This window comes from Passer domesticus, chromosome 19 (genome assembly GCF_036417665.1).
Source record: "Passer domesticus isolate bPasDom1 chromosome 19, bPasDom1.hap1, whole genome shotgun sequence".
Lineage (NCBI taxonomy): Eukaryota > Metazoa > Chordata > Aves > Passeriformes > Passeridae > Passer > Passer domesticus.
Genome location: NC_087492.1, coordinates 9,223,649 through 9,246,406, shown reverse-complemented (window position 1 = coordinate 9,246,406; position 22,758 = coordinate 9,223,649). Strand labels below are relative to the sequence as shown.

The 22,758-nt window shown below is 51.6% G+C and overlaps 1 protein-coding gene across 1 annotated transcript in view; it reads left to right on the top strand.

Moving 5' to 3' along the window:
- LOC135283899 (centrosome-associated protein CEP250-like) overlaps positions 1-22,758 on the top strand; it is a 181,896-nt gene that overhangs the window by 134,763 nt on the left and 24,375 nt on the right. The window contains exons 75-85 of the mRNA XM_064395048.1: positions 7,711-7,791; positions 7,876-7,977; positions 8,226-8,330; positions 9,149-9,271; positions 10,212-10,324; positions 11,299-11,364; positions 11,951-12,092; positions 20,800-20,880; positions 20,965-21,066; positions 21,315-21,419; positions 22,238-22,360. Of these exons, the coding sequence (XP_064251118.1) occupies positions 7,711-7,791; positions 7,876-7,977; positions 8,226-8,330; positions 9,149-9,271; positions 10,212-10,324; positions 11,299-11,364; positions 11,951-12,092; positions 20,800-20,880; positions 20,965-21,066; positions 21,315-21,419; positions 22,238-22,360 (1,143 nt within the window). The remainder of the gene's footprint in view (positions 1-7,710; positions 7,792-7,875; positions 7,978-8,225; positions 8,331-9,148; positions 9,272-10,211; positions 10,325-11,298; positions 11,365-11,950; positions 12,093-20,799; positions 20,881-20,964; positions 21,067-21,314; positions 21,420-22,237; positions 22,361-22,758) is intronic.

Below are 22,758 nucleotides of genomic sequence, written 5' to 3'. Positions count from 1 at the left end.
TGCTCCTGGCGGGCTCCACACTATGCTCATTTTGCCAAGTCCATGGAACCACACCATCAAAAGCAGGATAAACTTTTACCAAGAGGGGAGTCAATCTACAGCCCATCGATCTAAGCTTTCACTAATTAAATACCCAGCCAGCTATACCAACTTTTCTCCTCATTTGCAAAGAAGCACCATTTCACCACGTGGTCAGGTATGACTGTGGGTTCACCGACCACCCGAGACTGCCAAGGAGACTCCCAGGGCAGAAGAGTGCATGTGCTGAGGGGAGGGAATGTATAGTCATGTCTTGGGGGAAATTATTGCCATATGTATGTTTCTTCTGAGAATAGTTATGAATATGATGACAAATACAGTATTTCAACAGGGGCTTTTCCTGTACACAGCATGTACTCTCTGTGCAGCCATCCCCCATACATCTGGCTTTGCAGTAAAGAATGCCTAATCCCTAATATGAAATTCAAGTCTTTATTTCTTTCTGGTTGTGATAACAATGTTAATTGGTCCACTTTTAATTTAATTAGTCCAGATATTGTTTTCAGTACATTAAGAGTGGAATTCTCCTTGTTCGTTTCTTCTTTACCTCTGGTTTCCACACCTTGTCCTCACACTCTACAAATTCTGTATTCCTGGTGTCCAGTTCTTAGCCCCATTTCTCTATCCCAATCTTTTTTCACTGAATCACGTCAAGTTCATTTAGCAAAACTTAAAAGTTCAGTTATTTTCCCAAATAATGTTCCACTAACAGCAGTTTGAATAAAATCTTGCTACATGCTTCAGTAGAAAACTGCACTGCTTATGATTAAGTGAAGCCATTATTAACAGAGTTAACGAAAACAAATAACTGGAATAGCGAATTAAAAAGTTATATCATTTCCAACAATTCCCCCTTTTGAAACTACTCTTAATTATTTCATTTAGGATTACTTCCATTAAATCATTGGATATTTAGAAAGACTTAAGACACTAAAATGCAATAATTCCTATTAAACTACTTAGTAAAATTTTTTGGCAAAACTTATACTATTTTAGATCCAGGGCCATTCAATTTTGCCAGCATTTTGTCTTGGGCTTGTTATTCTGGGGTTACATTTGAAAGGTCACACATTTTGGTACAGCAACTATTGGGATGCTTTTCTCTGCCAGCCCTTTAGCAGCTTTATCTGCCAGTCGGTTTCCTACACTAACTGATGTATTTCCTAATGGATGAGCTTTACAATGCATGAGAGCCACTTGGGCTGGTACCTGAACACATTCTAGTAATTGTCTGGTAATGTCTCCACCTTTGACAGAGGATCCTTGTGCTGAACGGAGCCCTCCTTTGTTCCAGAGAGCTCCGTGGGCAGGTACTGCTCCAAAGGCACGGTTAGCATTAGCCCATGTGTTCCCATTCTTCCCCTGAGACAATTCCAGGCTGCCATAGGCTGAGCAGCTCAGCCCTGTGTGCAGAGGTGGTAAGAGGTAATGGGACGGCTTGGATTGGGCCCTACTGCACAGCCAAACTTCTGCTTTCCTTTGCTCACAAAGCTGCTCCCACCTGTGGACAATTGCGAGGCCGGATCTTCTACCAGAGGATCTCCTCTGCTGGAGTGAAGCTGCTCAGTCGTTGGAACACAGGCATGTTGTGAGGCTTCTTGACTTTCTGGTACAGATTCCAGGGTGCAAGGCAAAGGAGTTGTTTGCAGTTCCCCATCATCCTGCTCCAACAAGACAACTTGATACTTCAGCATTCGACTTGGGGGTCACCAGTGGCCTCCTTTGTGTTCTAGAACAGAGAGGACCAAGGGGGGAACATGAGCAGTCATTATCTGGCCCATGGTCCATTCGGGGCTTCTTGGATTAAAGCGCAGCTCCTGCTCCAAGTCAAAGGCAGTTAAGGGACATCCCTTAACTTACACTGTCCACTTGTTTGGAAAAATATCTTATGGCCCTTTTCCATGTGCATAACCTCTGAGCTAACACCCGTAGTGCAACACGTCAGTGCTCATGAACAATCTGCTCAAGAGGCTTGCTCAAGTCAGGTAATGCCTGTGCTGGGCTGGCATTAGAGCTCTCTTGGGGTCTCTGAAAGCCTCTGGCATTCTGGGGTCCACTGTAGCACCTCCTTGGTGTAGCACCTCCTTGGGCGATTCTCAGGGTCTCATATAAAGGTCTTACCCATAGGCCAGAATTAAAAATCCTGAGCCCACACCAACCACCCATTCCTAGAAATATTCCTAACTTGCAAACAGACCTTGGCTCTGGAGTTTCACAAATCCCCTCCACCCTTTTGGTTGCAAGGCTTTGCTGTCCCTGGGAAATGAGCCTCAGGTAGGTTTGGCATTAGGGCACTTCTTTGACACTTTGGGCCTTCTTCTTGGATACCCTGTAACTGGCTTGTCTCAGAATGTTCAGGAAACTTAAGAGTCATTTCAATGCATCCAGCATGAGTTCCATTAGCAATTAAAGTATCACCTGCATACTGCAGCAAAGGGGTATCTGCATTCTCCTTTTCCCATTCTGAAGTGACTGCCAGAGCCCTGGCCAGCTCTTAGAACTCCAGCACCCCACCAGCAATAGGGATCTGCCTGGGTATGGGGATTTACCAGAGACAGAACCTTTACAGCCACTTGCTCTAAGATGCCAGATAGAAGCCACATCAGGAACCAGGCAGAGGAGAAAGCTGTCTGTCTAGATGTTCCACAAGGAACAGCTTATTCCAGGTGAAAGGAGCTCACACAAAGAGCCCCAGGCACTCCTGTGCAAGGGGCTTTGAACAGATACAAATCAGGGGGTGGATACAAACAGCAAACCAATAGGGAATCCTCAGGGGAGGAGTGAGGGGATTACATCAAGCATCTGGGGCCAGTTGGGGTAGGAGGGTGCAGAGGATGGCTCACATGTGCAATGGGGCTTCCAGGAGTAGGGGGATTCCAAAGGGATGTTGCGAACAGGGATTGGCCTGAGAGTTAAGGGGCAGAGAAGGTTCAGGAATAAGGGGCTCGGTTGCCTTGACAGGCAGGGAAAGAGCTGGAACAAGGGGTGGAGAATGACATGAGGGGCAGCTTTGAGGGAGGGTAAAACCCAGGAGTAAACCATCTCAGGGAGAACATGAGGGCACGAGGACAGAACGATGCACTTAAAAAGGAATCAATAAGATAAATTCAAAGCGCAACACCGTACCTCCAATTCTTTTGTCAATTGGTTTTTGTCTTGGGGTGTGTCGTGGGTTAAGACGGAAGTGAGTTTTTTGGGAGGTTGTGGTCAAACCAATCAGTGCTTGGATTTGAATATTGGCACCTGGTTTGGCCACCGAAGGTATGGACTGCCTCTGAGAACACAGGGGGTTAAAAGCAAGAACTGCCAGGAGAACTCTCTCTTAGTTTCAGTCTGTAAAGGAGCTCAGAGCTCCCCTGCCCAGCCTGGGCTGGCTGGGGGAGGGAAGCCATGCGGCCGGGTGAGGTAGGCCGGAGCCTCGGGCAGAGGAGGGGAGTGAAGGCCTTGCAAGATGGAAGGGTGGAGGAGACTGAGAAGCATCGGGCCCCCCTCCTACCCCACGGGAGACAGAGAGAGAGAGAGCCAGTGCCTGTGCTGCCTTGGAATTCAGTATCATGGACTGGCAGCACGGCCGGCCAGAAGTGGGGGATGCGGCGAGAGAAGGTGCCCGGCAGCTGTGGGAGTTCTGGGCAGGCAGAGGCCCAGATTTTAACCCCTTTGTAAAATAATGGAAACCTTACAAATACTGATCCTCCTGAATGAGAATGAGAAGATAAAGGTGAAGTATGAAGAAATGGGCAAGTGTGAGGAAAGTTGGTGCATGTGAGAGATGTCAGAAGAGGTGAGAAGAATCCTAGGTGGGCAGAGATGATGGATTGGCCTTGAGCTGGACTCTTTCTTGTATGGCCATGGACAGACCCATGTTCTTCCTGTGACTCAGAGACTGTATTTAGGGGGAGGCAATGCCTTGGAGTCAAGAGTGAAGCAGTGGCGGGAACAGAGATGGCTGAGGAGGGTGTGGGATGCCCTCTGTCTCCAGGAGGGGAAGATCTCTGTTCATGAGGCCCCTTGGCCCCAGGGGTTTAAATCTGGGGGGGACTGGTGTCCTGAATTTGAGAGACTGCTGCTTTTGGAACTGAGTGGAGCATCCTTAAACGGGGAGCCCTAAAAGCAGTCCTGGCCCATGTGCAGTGGTGAGAGCCCTGGACATGGAGGGAAGAAGTCACGAGGGTCGATGTTCTCTGGGTGGTGCCACGAGTGACACGGAAACACAAGAGGTTTCAATTGTGTTTCTGGGGGAAGCCTATGGTGCAAGGGGGGACTCCTCTCTCTCTGATGGATTTGAGGGTTGATTACTTGAGGGGTGATGATGGACTGATTATGTGAGAGATCGTGATGTGGTGGAAATCTATGGTGTTATTTCATTCTGTGGAGAAAATGGAGTGGAGGAGGAGGAGGAATGGATTTGGAGGGTTTTCATTCTTAGTTTTTTGTTTGTTCCTTTTTAGATGTTGTAATTAATAAAATTAGTTTCCTTTATTCCTGAGTTGGAGCCTGCTTTGCTCTGTTCCTGATCACATCTCACAGAAGCCACCAGAGAAAGTGTATATTCATGGAGGCACGGGCACTGTGGCAGAGTCAAACCATGACAGGGTGACAGCATGATACTGTGTCTCCTATTGTCTGCTTTATGCCCAGACATGGGTCCTGTAACTTTAAGCTAGGTCTGAGAGAGGGGTGCAAAGCCAGTGGAATTCTTTTGGTGTGGTTTTCCAACATCCTCCCCCAGGCTCCCTCAGCTGTGTTGTGCAGCACAGACAGAGGGAGTACATCTCGGCTTTCAGCTGGCTTCTTGTTTCTTTGACAATGGCAGAAGTTTTTCCAGGACTGTGGCTTCTTCTCCTGGAACAGTTTTTGCTTTTCCCTGGTCTGAAGCACCAGAACATCGCCGGCAGCCCTGTGCCTTGGCCCGCAGGGGAGGCCTTGGGATGCACATCCCGGCTCTGGACTCGGGAGGAGCCGAGCCACGCCTACAGAAAGAGCTCTGAATCCACCAGCCTACCCCACAATGAGAAGGCTTGAATATCTAACATTATTCATTCTTTTTCCCATGCCTGCCTGCACACTGTGTGTTAAATAAACAGCTTTTTTCACTTTCTTCCAAAAATTTCCTTGCTGTGGGAGGGAAGGCGTGCCAAAACCTGTTTTCATTAGAGGAGATGTTTCCTCCTAACTTGTCTCAAATTGAGACATTTCTCAAATAATGTGGGGTGATTTTTGAACCCTGGAGGAAGAACAGTGCACCTCAATTGGTTTTCATGGCCCATCAAGGAACGTTCCAGAAACAAGAGTTGACTTTCAGTTTCAAGGGCAATGCAGAAAGAATCATCCTTAACATCCACAACAGTGGACTCATCAGTTTCCTTAACTGAGGTGAAGAGTGCATAAGGCCTTGCTGCCACTGGGTCTCACACCAGTCTCACACTATTTCCTTGACAGCTCTGACATCTTGTACTGGCCTGTGTTCCTTAGTGTGTGCTTCCTTTACTGGCAGGAGAGGAGTGCTATATTGTGACTCACATTCCCTTAGTGACCCATCTTCCAAAATTTAGCAATTCATTCTTCTAACCCTCTTCTACCTTCTAACTTCAAAGAATAATTGTTCTGCCTGACCAGTCTTCCATCAGGCTCCAACTGAATCCTTACTGGTTCCAGTGTCTTGATTTCCCTGGAATTCCATTGGTGCACACCAACACAGTGACAGTGTTTTCCCCCTCCTCCCACCAGGGATGTGCAGGAGGGAAATACTTGTCCAGCCTTCCCTGCTGAACATTCTGAGCATGCCCTCTCTCAGCCTCTTCCCCCACTTTTGCCATTACCACAATTCCTCCACCAGGAGTTAATAGTGTGTCTGAATGACCTTCCTATAATCCCAGGGCTCTTTGCCTTGAACTCACTGGATTAGGGCATCAGAGGATCTCCCGGAAAAATCTTTGGAGTGCACCGGAGTCCTCTCGATCCCATCAATCCATGGAGCAAAAGAAGGAGGAAAGTTCCACCTGGATCATTAGCAACTGTCACCAAAACCAGGATAGATGAAATCCTCAAAGACTATCCTTTTAGTTTTGGCAAGTTGGGCGTTACTTTATTCTCATCAGGACGAGTGGAGCGGATAGTTCGAGCCACACACATAGAAAAAGCTTTTGACTTAGTTATCTGTCTTTTGCAAACAAAGGAATCAATGGTCATCCATTCTCAATGCCATCATTCTCTTCATTACTTTGCATCCTAACTGCTGTTGGGCTTCACCCATGGAGACTCTCTACCCTGAACTCCTGAGGAGAAAGGAGTCTGTGCCCCAACAACCCTACAGCTCAGCCAGGGGCTCACGGGGCTCCTCCTGCACCCCCAGCATGAGGAACAGCACCCCACTGCTTCCCTGGCAAAGGCTGATCCCAATGGATGCTCCAAACCAGGCCCTGGCTTTGCAGCAGTGAAGCAACTGGCTTAGGTGTAACACACATCTTCAACGGATAAAAAAGAAAGACAATGAGGCTGTACTCTCCTGGGAGACCTTGGAGCATGTTTTGGCAAATAAAAGGACTACAAAAGGGCTGGAGGTGGACTTTGCACAAGGGCCTGACATGGGAACAGCTTCACACTGAGAGAGGGGAGAGATCGGTGGGATATTGGGAAGAAATTCTTCCCTGTGAGCGTGGTGATGCCTTGCCACAGTCTGCACCATTCCTGGAAATGTCCAAGACCAGGTTAGGTGGCACTTGCAGCAACCTGGTCTAGCGGAAAATGTTCCTTGACCTGTCCCTGACCGGGGCTGAAACGAGATGATCTTTTAGGTCCCTTCCAGCCCCAGCCATTCCAAGGCTCCATTAATCTATGACTTCATGAGTCTGGAACCCACTGGTTACCAGGAGCGGAGTGGTGCGTTGCCTGGCAACGGGTGTTGTGATGAGGAGGGCCACCAGCAACCCGGTTCCAGTCCTGCAAGGGACAAGGAGGGAGGAAGGAGCCTGCTGGCTACGCCACCTTTTCTTTATTGCTTTTGCTCATTGCTTCTATCACGCCTTTTGTTTAACCCATTTGTCACCAATTTTGCTCATCCCTGACAGACCCAACTAGGCAGGAAGGCTTGTGACAAATCAGGGACAGTGTGTGTGCAGTCATGGCAACATCCCTGGACACACTCAGCCTCTCCCAGATGCTGGATCTCGCCATTGGGACACCCCAGAAGGGATCTGTTCACTTTGCAGCCTTGAGAAAACTGCTGCAGGCTGTGCTGGAGCACCTGGATGTGCAGTACCTGACAAGTGAGGAGCCATGGCCAGGCCAGCTGAGTGGCCCCTCACTTGCTGATGTGGCCACTTACATAAAACAGATGAAGAAAGAGATGGAAGACTATAAGAAACACACGTCCAAGGTAGAGGCTCTTCCCCGCCCCTGGGCACTCCCCCAGCAGACAGCCCCTCTCTGCTTCCTCACACAGCCGTGCTTGGCTCTGCCCTCACTGCCCTGGCAGAGCCGCTGGCAGGGGCTCTTTGCTGTCTGGATGGGCTTCAGTGCTCTGGCACTGAGCCCGGCTGGGGCAGGTGGCACTGGGACTCTCCCTGCTCACCTGGCTGTGCCATGGGCTGCCCGTGGCAGGGTAGGGCTCTTTGGGGTGTTGCTTCCCAGGCCATCACCTCTGACATCCCTGATTCTTGAACTGCTTTACAGGTTCTTCGCGAGGAATTTGGTGGGATAAAGGCAGAACTCTCCCGCATATCAGAGGACATGAAGAAGTTCCAGGAGGCACAGGTGTGTGGTTCTCAAGGTCATATTTCCAACATGTCTGAGACAGAGACTGTCTACAGACAAGTCTCTGACAATGCTTTCTCCTAGACCCTGATGGTTTCCCAGCATCAGGAGGAGATTGAAAAGTTAAAGGCTGGCCAGCGTCATGTGTCGGAGGAAATGAAGAAGGTCCTGATGTCGCGGGACCAGGTGAGCTGCTGCTGGGAGCAGGTTTTGGGTCTGAGACTGCAGCCCGTACCCTCTGCCCTGCTGGTTGGAAGCTCAGCACTCTTGGCCCTGCTAGATTCATGGACCGTGCTGCCTGCAGAGCCCTGCCAGCCTGGCTGAGCTTGGCCCTGCACTGTCCCTAGTGCTTGGCAAACCACAGCAGGGCTCGAGGGCTTGCGGGTCCCCACTGACCCTCCCAGAGGCTCACTGCCACCACTGCTCTCTCCTAGGACATGACTCTCATCCAGGATCTGCGTGAGGAGGTTGACAAGATAAAGACAACACAGCTCCTCATGGAAGGAGACATAAAGAAGCTTAAGGAGTCTCTTGCCTTAGTGAGCTGTTGGGTCATGTAATCTTTGGGCTCTCATGGGGAACTTCAATGTGGATGCACAATCAGTTTTTGGTGTCAGGGCCTCAGGCCCAGGTGGAGGACCGTGGGGCTGCCCATGCAGCTAAAGGGCCCACACTCTGGGACAACATGATGGCTGGGCCCTGACTCTACTGTCACTGTCCTTTCCAGATGAAGAAGCTGGAGGAAGACCTTAAAAAGCTGAGGGAGGATATAGCCAAGTGGAAAGAAGAGAGCAGTAAGGAGATCTCTCAGCAAATTGAGTAAGAGGACAAGAGTGGGTTTCATACCCTGGGGGGCTGCAAGGGAGCCCAGATGGTCTGGCTGCATCCTGGTTTGTGGGCACAAGGTGCCCAGAAGCCCTGCAGGGGTAACCCTGCCCTTGCCCCCATCCCGCTGACCAGGGCTTTGCGGCAGGAGACAAAGCGTGAGCTGCAGAAGATGGGAGAGCAGCAGGAGAGGAGGAATGCCATGCTGGAGCAGATGCTGAATGAGACAGCCGACCAGCTGAATGAGCAGGTGAGGTCCTGGGGGAGCACTCCCACCACTCCTGGCAGGGTCCTGTTGCAGCTCCATGCCACATCTTCCTGCTCTGTTGTGCTTTGCTGTAATCTTATGGGAGAGCCAAACTGCCCAAATTGGCCTGGACCAGTCAGTGGCATGGACAGTAATTAAAGCCTTGATGCAAATGTCCTCTTGACATGGTGGGCTCATGGCCACTGAGTCGTGTGTGTTTACCCCTGTGGAGCAGACAGACCCCCCCTTGGGTCAGCACCTTATGTTCTTTCATCCTGGGAGCAGGATCAGGAGCTGAGACAGCAAATGGAAGCCAAGTTTTTGGAGATCCAAAAAGACTTTGAGAAACTCAACTTTACATCAAAGAGCCTCCAAAAGGACTCTCAACAAAAGCAGAGGGATATTGAGGTGTGTGGCTGAAACTCACCCCATTTAGGGTCAGAGCATCCACCAGGAAGACTCCAGGTGGGGGACCACAAGGAATCTCCTGCTGACGACCTCCTCTCATCACTGTGCTTGTTCCAAGTGCATTTCCCCGATGTTTTCTGGGTACGGGGAGAGGGGTGTGCTCCCGGCTCCTGGGGTGTGCCTCAAGAGGCAGCTCCAACCTTGCTGTGTCATGAGTTCCTTTCTGTGCTGAAAGATGCTGTTCCAGTCTCTGGAGAAGCTGCAGAAGGAGAAGGCAGATCAGCAGGACATGCTGGCAGCAATGGACATGGTACAGTCTAGAGGGGCCTCTGTACCAGCCCAGGGGCTCCCGGGCAGGGTGACAAATGCCCCTTGCCCTTGGGGGCTGGGGGGCAGAACTGGTGTGGGGAGGGAGAATTTCCTGAGCTCAGGGGGTCCCTCACCCTCCAGATGGTGGGACCAAGCTCACCAGGCTGACGGGGCAAATGGGGCCACAGCAGCCTGAAAGGGCCATGCTGGCCTGGGGGAAGCACTCCTCCCTCTCCCCTCACACACGCTGGCCCTGCCTGTCCTTCCTCATCCCTTTCCCCACCGCTCTCCTGCTCTTCCCTTCTGCTAGAAGGCGGACAAAGCTGCCTTGGGCAGCAAGGTCAATTGCAGCCAGTTTGAAGAGAACATGGAGGAGCTGGATGAGAGGATGGAGGAGTTGCAGAGCCAGATTTCAGGCCAGGAGCAGCACTGGAATAAGATGCAGCAGCAGTTCAGTGATTCAATGGAGGAGAAGGTGAGGGGTACCTCATCCCCACCTTGAGGAACTAGCACCTTTGGGACTTGGCAGCCTGAGGCAGCATCCCTCTGAGGATCCCCCTCCAGGCTTTTCCCGGGAGAGCTCCATGTCACCTCCTGGGGCAGCTGGCTGAGGCTGTGCACCTGTTCACAGCTGGATCGCCTGGAGCTGAAGACTTTCCGCAAACACCTGGAGGAGTCCTGGAACAGGAGCATGGAGGCTCTCGAGAATAGGTTGAGGCGTGAAAACGCCGCTGGGATTAAGAAGTGAGTGTGATGGAGACACTGATGGCTTTGGGGACAGTGATGGTCCCATTCCCTCCAGCTCTCCCACACACTGCCCCTCTGGTCCCCTGCCACGGCACCAATTCTGCTGCTAAATGAACCTCAGAGATGCAGATGAAGCAGCTGCACCTTCTGCTTCCACCAGCAGCAGGTTGCACACAGGCAAGGAAGAACAAGGAGAGGGCACCTGCAGGACAGAGCCCTCCCAAAGCAAAATGGGGCTGTGGGTGCAAAGGCTCCCAGAAGCCAGGCTGGGAGAGGGCAACTGCTCCTCCCAGGCAGGGCTGTGACACGCCGTGTCCCAGAGCTGGATCATGCCCTGCCCTCCTGCCATGCACACAGGGGACTTTGGTGCCCAAGAGGGGCTGCAAGCGCTGCAGGGGCTGCTTGGGATGGTGACATGGGTGCCTGTGGCCTTCCCCTGGCCTCAGCCAGCACCTTGGGGATGGGGAGAAACAGGCTCAAGAGCCCACGGTTCAGCCTGCAAACGCCGTGACCCTGTGCCGTGAGCTGCCCAGCGCCTGGCTGCTGCCCGCCAGCTGCTGCCTGTGTGCTGCCGGGCTGTGGCCCCAGGAGCTCAGCCAGCCCTCTTCCCTCACCTTCCTCAGGCAGCTGCCAGTGCCTTTCACGTGCCTGTCCTGTGACCGCATGCTCACCGTGCAGGTTCCTGGCCAGTGAGTAGCACCAGGGCATGGGGGCAGCGGGGCTGGCATGGGGGAGATGGGTGCCAGCAGTGACCCTGCTGGGCACAGGGGTGCCAGTGTCTGCTGGGGAGGGGCTGATGTGGGGGCCCCCTCTGCAGCCCTGCCCATCAGCAGGGGCTGTGGGCACTCATCCCAAGGGCTACAGGCAGCGGGATGCCATGGGGTACAATCCCATGGGTTTGTGGGTGCCGCCTCTAACAGGAACAGGTTCTTGGTCCCCTGTCACACCCCTGTGACTCCTGCCCTCCCCAGGTATCCCGAGACACTGCCGTATTTGCAGCCAATGCCCCCCAGCAAGGAGCCACAGCACAGCCAAAGGTAAGGGCCCTGAGGACACATCCCTGGCTCCTGGGGTGCAGCGTAGCCCTGCCACAGCAAGGAGGGCTCTGCACCTGGGCTGGGGGAGAGGAGCCTGGCGGGGCTGGGCAGAGCCAGGGAGCAGAAGGCAGCTGTGGAGGGCCAGTGCTTGCCCCAGGCCTGGGGGGTTTTGCATTCCTTGCCTTGCCTGCCCTGTCTCACCCACATCTCTGTCCCAAGGTTGCTGAAAGCACATCTGATGAGCTGTGTCTGTTTTCAATTTGAGCTCACGCTTAGTGGGGAGTTGTATGCCTCCTGTGAAAGGAGTTCCCAAAAACCAAGCTCTGCAGCAGGGACCGACCAGCTCCTGCCAGCTGGTGTCCTGTGCACAGGGACCTGCCACGGCCATGGCCAGCACACCTGGCCGTGGGGACAGAGCCAGCAGACCAGCCGGGTGGATGGGCTGGGAGCTCCTGCAGCAGGTGGACAGGAGCTGTCAGGGACAGGCCCCTGCAGGCAGCACTGCCAGTCCCCTCCCTGGCACAGCAGGGTGGTGCCCAGAGTGCCACAGGGTTGGGCACTGAGGATCCTCTGCCCCATCCCACAGGAGGCCAGTGGTCCGTGGCGGTGGCTCCCATGTGCCACCGAGATCTGGCAACCATCAGAGCAGCAGTTTCAAACTGCCACCTGTTCAGGATTCTCCCCGTACGAGTGCATTTCTGCAGGGACTCGTGACCCGCCCCAACAAGGTAGGGATGATGAAGGTGAGGACATGGCACGTGTACTGGGGGCGGGCCGGGCGATGCTGAGGATCCTGGGTGAATTTGTGCCTTCAGTTTCCTCGGGCACAGCTGCTTTGGGAGGGTTGCTAGGGAATGCTGGACTGGACCCTGCCTTTCAGCCAGCTGCTCTCTCCTTCCCAGCCCAGAGTGACCCAGCTGCTCGGCAGGGGTGGACACGTGCCGAGGGGCCGCAATGACCAGCTTCCTGTGGTGACCAGGACACTGGATGAGCCAGGTGTGGCCCTGTCAGGGCACGGGGAGCAGGGGGACAAGAGACTGGCTGTCTGCTGGGTCTGCACCTGCTCCCTGCGGGTCTCTGGCCAAGCAGGTGACCCTCCTGCTGCCCCGTTCTGAGCTGGCTGAGCTGACCCAGACGGGGCAGCCCCGGGGCCTGGGGGCTCAGCCTTGCCTCTCCCCCCAGGCCCTGCCACCTCTCGGCATCACCGGCCAGGCACGGCCCCCCGACACGTCTCCAGGGTACCAGGGCTCCTCCAGCCACTCCAGCCCCGGGAGACTTCGACAGCCCTCAAGTAGCTGGACAGGACTGGGAACCCAGTGCTCCACCAGGGACGTCGTCTCAGCAGAGAGTAAACTCTGGGACAATTGTTGTCTGAGAAATAACATTTTCATTGTATTACGTTAATAAAAAACCTTCTGAAAGACACACACAGCCTTTCCCCATTGCCTCTGAAAACACTGGGATAAATCAAAGTGTCCTACACTATTTTTACTATTAGTTATCAGGCATTACTTTATTCCCAGCTCTGGGGTACATAGGAATAGCTCCACTCAGAATGCACACCCACTCTCTAAATTTTTCACTATGTATTTTCAGCAAAACAAGTTAATGCTCATTGCCTGTAAATTACATATTTCTCTTCATTCATTAATCTCCTATCATCCATTTGTTATTGATTTCTCAGTTCTCATGCTGCTGCCAGAGAACAATTGCTTGCTCCTGGCGGGCTCCACACTATGCTCATTTTGCCAAGTCCATGGAACCACACCATCAAAAGCAGGATAAACTTTTACCAAGAGGGGAGTCAATCTACAGCCCATCGATCTAAGCTTTCACTAATTAAATACCCAGCCAGCTATACCAACTTTTCTCCTCATTTGCAAAGAAGCACCATTTCACCACGTGGTCAGGTATGACTGTGGGTTCACCGACCACCCGAGACTGCCAAGGAGACTCCCAGGGCAGAAGAGTGCATGTGCTGAGGGGAGGGAATGTATAGTCATGTCTTGGGGGAAATTATTGCCATATGTATGTTTCTTCTGAGAATAGTTATGAATATGATGACAAATACAGTATTTCAACAGGGGCTTTTCCTGTACACAGCATGTACTCTCTGTGCAGCCATCCCCCATACATCTGGCTTTGCAGTAAAGAATGCCTAATCCCTAATATGAAATTCAAGTCTTTATTTCTTTCTGGTTGTGATAACAATGTTAATTGGTCCACTTTTAATTTAATTAGTCCAGATATTGTTTTCAGTACATGAAGAGTGGAATTCTCCTTGTTCGTTTCTTCTTTACCTCTGGTTTCCACACCTTGTCCTCACACTCTACAAATTCTGTATTCCTGGTGTCCAGTTCTTAGCCCCATTTCTCTATCCCAATCTTTTTTCACTGAATCACGTCAAGTTCATTTAGCAAAACTTAAAAGTTCAGTTATTTTCCCAAATAATGTTCAACTAACAGCAGTTTGAATAAAATCTTGCTACATGCTTCAGTGGAAAACTGCACTGCTTATGATTAAGTGAAGCCATTATTAACAGAGTTAACGAAAACAAATAACTGGAATAGCGAATTAAAAAGTTATATCATTTCCAACAATTCCCCCTTTTGAAACTACTCTTAATTATTTCATTTAGGATTACTTCCATTAAATCATTGGATATTTAGAAAGACTTAAGACACTAAAATGCAATAATTCCTATTAAACTACTTAGTAAAACTTTTTGGCAAAACTTATACTATTTTAGATCCAGGGCCATTCAATTTTGCCAGCATTTTGTCTTGGGCTTGTTATTCTGGGGTTACATTTGAAAGGTCACACATTTTGGTACAGCAACTATTGGGATGCTTTTCTCTGCCAGCCCTTTAGCAGCTTTATCTGCCAGTCGGTTTCCTACACTAACTGATGTATTTCCTAATGGATGAGCTTTACAATGCATGAGAGCCACTTGGGCTGGTACCTGAACACTTTCTAGTAATTGTCTGGTAATGTCTCCACCTTTGACAGAGGATCCTTGTGCTGAAAGGAGCCCTCCTTTGTTCCAGAGAGCTCCGTGGGCAGGTACTGCTCCAAAGGCACGGTTAGCATTAGCCCATGTGTTCCCATTCTTCCCCTGAGACAATTCCAGGCTGCCATAGACTGAGCAGCTCAGCCCTGTGTGCAGAGGTGGTAAGAGGTAATGGGACGGCTTGGATTGGGCCCTACTGCACAGCCAAACTTCTGCTTTCCTTTGCTCACAAAGCTGCTCCCACCTGTGGACAATTCCCAGGCCGGATCTTCTACCAGAGGATCTCCTCTGCTGGAGTGAAGCTGCTCAGTCGTTGGAACACAGGCATGTTGTGAGGCTTCTTGACTTTCTGGTACAGATTCCAGGAACGTGGCTGGGTGCAAGGCAAAGGAGTTGTTTGCAGTTCCCCATCATCCTGCTCCAACAAGACAACTTGATACTTCAGCATTCGACTTGGGGGTCACCAGTGGCCTCCTTTGTGTTCTAGAACAGAGAGGACCAAGGGGGGAACATGAGCAGTCATTATCTGGCCCATGGTCCATTCGGGGCTTCTTGGATTAAAGCGCAGCTCCTGCTCCAAGTCAAAGGCAGTTAAGGGACATCCCTTAACTTACACTGTCCACTTGTTTGGAAAAATATCTTATGGCCCTTTTCCATGTGCATAACCTCTGAGCTAACACCCGTAGTGCAACACGTCAGTGCTCATGAACAATCTGCTCAAGAGGCTTGCTCAAGTCAGGTAATGCCTGTGCTGGGCTGGCATTAGAGCTCTCTTGGGGTCTCTGAAAGCCTCTGGCATTCTGGGGTCCACTGTAGCACCTCCTTGGTGTAGCACCTCCTTGGGCGATTCTCAGGGTCTCATATAAAGGTCTTACCCATAGGCCAGAATTAAAAATCCTGAGCCCACACCAACCACCCATTCCTAGAAATATTCCTAACTTGCAAACAGACCTTGGCTCTGGAGTTTCACAAATCCCCTCCACCCTTTTGGTTGCAAGGCTTTGCTGTCCCTGGGAAATGAGCCTCAGGTAGGTTTGGCATTAGGGCACTTCTTTGACACTTTGGGCCTTCTTCTTGGATACCCTGTAACTGGCTTGTCTCAGAATGTTCAGGAAACTTAAGAGTCATTTCAATGCATCCAGCATGAGTTCCATTAGCAATTAAAGTATCACCTGCATACTGCAGCAAAGGGGTATCTGCATTCTCCTTTTCCCATTCTGAAGTGACTGCCAGAGCCCTGGCCAGCTCTTAGAACTCCAGCACCCCACCAGCAATAGGGATCTGCCTGGGTATGGGGATTTACCAGAGACAGAACCTTTACAGCCACTTGCTCTAAGATGCCAGATAGAAGCCACATCAGGAACCAGGCAGAGGAGAAAGCTGTCTGTCTAGATGTTCCACAAGGAACAGCTTATTCCAGGTGAAAGGAGCTCACACAAAGAGCCCCAGGCACTCCTGTGCAAGGGGCTTTGTACAGATACAAATCAGGGGGTGGATACAAACAGCAAACCAATAGGGAATCCTCAGGGGAGGAGTGAGGGGATTACATCAAGCATCTGGGGCCAGTTGGGGTAGGAGGGTGGAGAGGATGGCTCACATGTGCAATGGGGCTTCCAGGAGTAGGGGGATTCCAAAGGGATGTTGCGAACAGGGATTGGCCTGAGAGTTAAGGGGCAGAGAAGGTTCAGGAATAAGGGGCTCGGTTGCCTTGACAGGCAGGGAAAGAGCTGGAACAAGGGGTGGAGAATGACATGAGGGGCAGCTTTGAGGGAGAGTAAAACCCAGGAGTAAACCATCTCAGGGAGAACATGAGGGCACGAGGACAGAACGATGCACTTAAAAAGGAATCAATAAGATAAATTCAAAGCGCAACACCATCCCTCCAATTCTTTTGTCAATTGGTTTTTGTCTTGGGGTGTGTCGTGGGTTAAGACGGAAGTGAGTTTTTTGGGAGGTTGTGGTCAAACCAATCAGTGCTTGGATTTGAATATTGGCACCTGGTTTGGCCACCGAAGGTATGGACTGCCTCTGAGAACACAGGGGGTTAAAAGCAAGAACTGCCAGGAGAACTCTCTCTTAATTTCAGTCTGTAAAGGAGCTCAGAGCTCCCCTGCCCAGCCTGGGCTGGCTGGGGGAGGGAAGCCATGCGGCCGGGTGAGGTAGGCCGGAGCCTCGGGCAGAGGAGGGGAGTGAAGGCCTTGCAAGATGGAAGGGTGGAGGAGACTGAGAAGCATCGGGCCCCCCTCCTACCCCACGGGAGACAGAGAGAGAGAGAGCCAGTGCCTGTGCTGCCTTGGAATTCAGTATCATGGACTGGCAGCACGGCCGGCCAGAAGTGGGGGATGCGGCGAGAGAAGGTGCCCGGCAGCTGTGGGAGTTCTGGGCAGGCAGAGGCCCAGATTTTAACCCCTTTGTAAAATAATGGAAACCTTACAAATACTGATCCTCCTGAATGAGAATGAGAAGATAAAGGTGAAGTATGAAGAAATGGGCAAGTGTGAGGAAAGTTGGTGCACGTGAGAGATGTCAGAAGAGGTGAGAAGAATCCTAGGTGGGCAGAGATGATGGATTGGCCTTGAGCTGGACTCTTTCTTGTATGGCCATGGACAGACCCATGTTCTTCCTGTGACTCAGAGACTGTATTTAGGGGGAGGCAATGCCTTGGAGTCAAGAGTGAAGCAGTGGCGTGAACAGAGATGGCTGAGGAGGGTGTGGGATGCCCTCTGTCTCCAGGAGGGGAAGATCTCTGTTCATGAGGCCCCTCGGCCCCAGGGGTTTAAATTTGGGGGGGACTGGTGTCCTGAATTTGAGAGACTGCTGCTTTTGGAACTGAGTGGAGCATCCTTAAACGGGGAGCCCTAAAAGCAGTCCTGGCCCATGTGCAGTGGTGAGAGCCCTGGACATGGAGGGAAGAAGTCACGAGGGCCGATGTTCTCTGGGTGGTGCCACGAGTGACACGGAAACACAAGAAGTTTCAATTGTGTTTCTGGGGGAAGCCTATGGTGCAAGGGGGGACTCCTCTCTCTCTGATGGATTTGAGGGTTGATTACTTGAGGGGTGATGATGGACTGATTATGTGAGAGATCGTGATGTGGTGGAAATCTATGGTGTTATTTCATTCTGTGGAGAAAATGGAGAGGAGGAGGAGGAGGAATGGATTTGGAGGGTTTTCATTCTTAGTTTTTTGTTTGTTCCTTTTTAGATGTTGTAATTAATAAAATTAGTTTCCTTTATTCCTGAGTTGGAGCCTGCTTTGCTCTGTTCCTGATCACATCTCACAGAAGCCACCAGAGAAAGTGTATATTCATGGAGGCACGGGCACTGTGGCAGAGTCAAACCATGACAGGGTGACAGCATGATACTGTGTCTCCTATTGTCTGCTTTATGCCCAGACATGGGTCCTGTAACTTTAAGCTAGGTCTGAGAGAGGGGTGCAAAGCCAGTGGAATTCTTTTGGTGTGGTTTTCCAACATCCTCCCCCAGGCTCCCTCAGCTGTGTTGTGCAGCACAGACAGAGGGAGTACATCTCGGCTTTCAGCTGGCTTCTTGTTTCTTTGACAATGGCAGAAGTTTTTCCAGGACTGTGGCTTCTTCTCCTGGAACAGTTTTTGCTTTTCCCTGGTCTGAAGCACCAGAACATCGCCGGCAGCCCTGTGCCTTGTCCCGCAGGGGAGGCCTTGGGATGCACATCCCGGCTCTGGACTCGGGAGGAGCCGAGCCACGCCTACAGAAAGAGCTCTGAATCCACCAGCCTACCCCACAATGAGAAGGCTTGAATATCTAACATTATTCATTCTTTTTCCCATGCCTGCCTGCACACTGTGTGTTAAATAAACAGCTTTTTTCACTTTCTTCCAAAAATTTCCTTGCTGTGGGAGGGAAGGCGTGCCAAAACCTGTTTTCATTAGAGGAGATGTTTCCTCCTAACTTGTCTCAAATTGAGACATTTCTCAAATAATGTGGGGTGATTTTTGAACCCTGGAGGAAGAACAGTGCACCTCAATTGGTTTTCATGGCCCATCAAGGAACGTTCCAGAAACAAGAGTTGACTTTCAGTTTCAAGGGCAATGCAGAAAGAATCATCCTTAACATCCACAACAGTGGACTCATCAGTTTCCTTAACTGAGGTGAAGAGTGCATAAGGCCTTGCTGCCACTGGGTCTCACACCAGTCTCACACTATTTCCTTGACAGCTCTGACATCTTGTACTGGGCTGTGTTCCTTAGTGTGTGCTTCCTTTACTGGCAGGAGAGGAGTGCTATATTGTGACTCACATTCCCTTAGTGACCCATCTTCCAAAATTTAGCAATTCATTCTTCTAACCCTCTTCTACCTTCTAACTTCAAAGAATAATTGTTCTGCCTGACCAGTCTTCCATCAGGCTCCAACTGAATCCTTACTGGTTCCAGTGTCTTGATTTCCCTGGAATTCCATTGGTGCACACCAACACAGTGACAGTGTTTTCCCCCTCCTCCCACCAGGGATGTGCAGGAGGGAAATACTTGTCCAGCCTTCCCTGCTGAACATTCTGAGCATGCCCTCTCTCAGCCTCTTCCCCCACTTTTGCCATTACCACAATTCCTCCACCAGGAGTTAATAGTGTGTCTGAATGACCTTCCTATAATCCCAGGGCTCTTTGCCTTGAACTCACTGGATTAGGGCATCAGAGGATCTCCCGGAAAAATCTTTGGAGTGCACCGGAGTCCTCTCGATCCCATCAATCCATGGAGCAAAAGAAGGAGGAAAGTTCCACCTGGATCATTAGCAACTGTCACCAAAACCAGGATAGATGAAATCCTCAAAGACTATCCTTTTAGTTTTGGCAAGTTGGGCGTTACTTTATTCTCCCCAGGACGAGTGGAGCGGATAGTTCGAGCCACACACATAGAAAAAGCTTTTGACTTAGTTATCTGTTTTTTGCAAACAAAGGAATCAATGGTCATCCATTCTCAATGCCATCATTCTCTTCATTACTTTGCATCCTAACTGCTGTTGGGCTTCACCCATGGAGACTCTCTACCCTGAACTCCTGAGGAGAAAGGAGTCTGTGCCCCAACAACCCTACAGCTCAGCCAGGGGCTCACGGGGCTCCTCCTGCACCCCCAGCATGAGGAACAGCACCCCACTGCTTCCCTGGCAAAGGCTGATCCCAATGGATGCTCCAAACCAGGCCCTGGCTTTGCAGCAGTGAAGCAACTGGCTTAGGTGTAACACACATCTTCAACGGATAAAAAAGAAAGACAATGAGGCTGTACTCTCCTGGGAGACCTTGGAGCATGTTTTGGCAAATAAAAGGACTACAAAAGGGCTGGAGGTGGACTTTGCACAAGGGCCTGACATGGGAACAGCTTCACACTGAGAGAGGGGAGAGATCGGTGGGATATTGGGAAGAAATTCTTCCCTGTGAGCGTGGTGATGCCTTGCCACAGTCTGCACCATTCCTGGAAATGTCCAAGACCAGGTTAGGTGGCACTTGCAGCAACCTGGTCTAGCGGAAAATGTTCCTTGACCTGTCCCTGACCGGGGCTGAAACGAGATGATCTTTTAGGTCCCTTCCAGCCCCAGCCATTCCAAGGCTCCATTAATCTATGACTTCATGAGTCTGGAACCCACTGGTTACCAGGAGCGGAGTGGTGCGTTGCCTGGCAACGGGTGTTGTGATGAGGAGGGCCACCAGCAACCCGGTTCCAGTCCTGCAAGGGACAAGGAAGGAGGAAGGAGCCTGCTGGCTACTCATCCTTTTCCTTATCGCATTTGCTCATTGCTTCTATCACGCCTTTTGTTTAACCCATTTGTCACCAATTTTGCTCATCCCAGACAGGCCCAACTGGGCAGGAAGGCTTGTGACAAATCAGGGACAGAGTGTGTGCAGTCATGGCAACATCCCTGGACACACTCAGCCTCTCCCAGATGCTGGATCTCGCCATTGGGACACCCCAGAAGGGATCTGTTCACTTTGCAGCCTTGAGAAAACTGCTGCAGGCTGTGCTGGAGCACCTGGACGTGCAGTACCTGACAAGTGAGGAGCCATGGCCAGGCCAGCTGAGTGGCCCCTCACTTGCTGATGTGGCCACTTACATAAAACAGATGAAGAAAGAGATGGAAGACTATAAGAAACACACGTCCAAGGTAGAGGCTCTTCCCCGCCCCTGGGCACTCCCCCAGCAGACAGCCCCTCTCTGCTTCCTCACACAGCCGTGCTTGGCTCTGCCCTCACTGCCCTGGCAGAGCCGCTGGCAGGGGCTCTTTGCTGTCTGGATGGGCTTCAGTGCTCTGGCACTGAGCCTGGCTGGGGCAGGTGGCACTGGGACTCTCCCTGCTCACCTGGCTGTGCCATGGGCTGCCCGTGGCAGGGTAGGGCTCTTTGGGGTGTTGCTTCCCAGGCCATCACCTCTGACATCCCTGATTCTTGAACTGCTTTACAGGTTCTTCGCGAGGAATTTGGTGGGATAAAGGCAGAACTCTCCCGCATATCAGAGGACATGAAGAAGTTCCAGGAGGCACAGGTGTGTGGTTCTCAAGGTCATATTTCCAACATGTCTGAGACAGAGACTGTCTACAGACAAGTCTCTGACAATGCTTTCTCCTAGACCCTGATGGTTTCCCAGCATCAGGAGGAGATTGAAAAGTTAAAGGCTGGCCAGCGTCATGTGTCGGAGGAAATGAAGAAGGTCCTGATGTCGCGGGACCAGGTGAGCTGCTGCTGGGAGCAAGTTTTGGGTCTGAGACTGCAGCCCGTACCCTCTGCCCTGCTGGTTGGAAGCTCAGCACTCTTGGCCCTGCTAGATTCATGGACCGTGCTGCCTGCAGAGCCCTGCCAGCCTGGCTGAGCTTGGCCCTGCACTGTCCCTAGTGCTTGGCAAACCACAGCAGGGCTCGAGGGCTTGCGGGTCCCCACTGACCCTCCCAGAGGCTCACTGCCACCACTGCTCTCTCCTAGGACATGACTCTCATCCAGGATCTGCGTGAGGAGGTTGACAAGATAAAGACAACACAGCTCCTCATGGAAGGAGACATAAAGAAGCTTAAGGAGTCTCTTGCCTTAGTGAGCTGTTGGGTCATGTAATCTTTGGGCTCTCATGGGGAACTTCAATGTGGCTCCACAATCAGTTTTTGGTGTCAGGGCCTCAGGCCCAGGTGGAGGACCGTGGGGCTGCCCATGCAGCTAAAGGGCCCACACGCTGGGACAACATGATGGCTGGGCCCTGACTCTACTGTCACTGTCCTTTCCAGATGAAGAAGCTGGAGGAAGACCTTAAAAAGCTGAGGGAGGATATAGCCAAGTGGAAAGAAGAGAGCAGTAAGGAGATCTCTCAGCAAATTGAGTAAGAGGACAAGAGTGGGTTTCATACCCTGGGGGGCTGCAAGGGAGCCCAGATGGTCTGGCTGCATCCTGGTTTGTGGGCACAAGGTGCCCAGCAGCCCTGCAGGGGTAACCCTGCCCTTGCCCCCATCCCGCTGGCCAGGGCTTTGCGGCAGGAGACAAAGCGTGAGCTGCAGAAGATGGGAGAGCAGCAGGAGAGGAGGAATGCCATGCTGGAGCAGATGCTGAATGAGACAGCCGACCAGCTGAATGAGCAGGTGAGGTCCTGGGGGAGCACTCCCACCACTCCTGGCACGGTCCTGTTGCAGCTCCATGCCACATCTTCCTGCTCTGTTGTGCTGTGCTGTAATCTTATGGGAGAGCCAAACTGCCCAAATTGGCCTGGACCAGTCAGTGGCATGGACAGTAATTAAAGCCTTGATGCAAATGTCCTCTTGACATGGTGGGCTCATGGCCACTGAGTCGTGTGTGTTTACCCCTGTGGAGCAAACAGACCCCCCCTTGGGTCAGCACCTTATGTTCTTTCATCCTGGGAGCAGGATCAGGAGCTGAGACAGCAAATGGAAGCCAAGTTTTTGGAGATCCAAAAAGACTTTGAGAAACTCAACTTTACATCAAAGAGCCTCCAAAAGGACTCTCAACAAAAGCAGAGGGATATTGAGGTGTGTGGCTGAAACTCACCCCATTTAGGGTCAGAGCATCCACCAGGAAGACTCCAGGTGGGGGACCACAAGGAATCTCCTGCTGACGACCTCCTCTCAGCACTGTGCTTGTTCCAAGTGCATTTCCCCGATGTTTTCTGGGTACGGGGAGAGGGGTGTGCTCCCGGCTCCTGGGGTGTGCCTCAAGAGGCAGCTCCAACCTTGCTGTGTCATGAGTTCCTTTCTGTGCTGAAAGATGCTGTTCCAGTCTCTGGAGAAGCTGCAGAAGGAGAAGGCAGATCAGCAGGACATGCTGGCAGCAATGGACATGGTACAGTCTAGAGGGGCCTCTGTACCAGCCCAGGGGCTCCCGGGCAGGGTGACAAATGCCCCTTGCCCTTGGGGGATGGGGGGCAGAA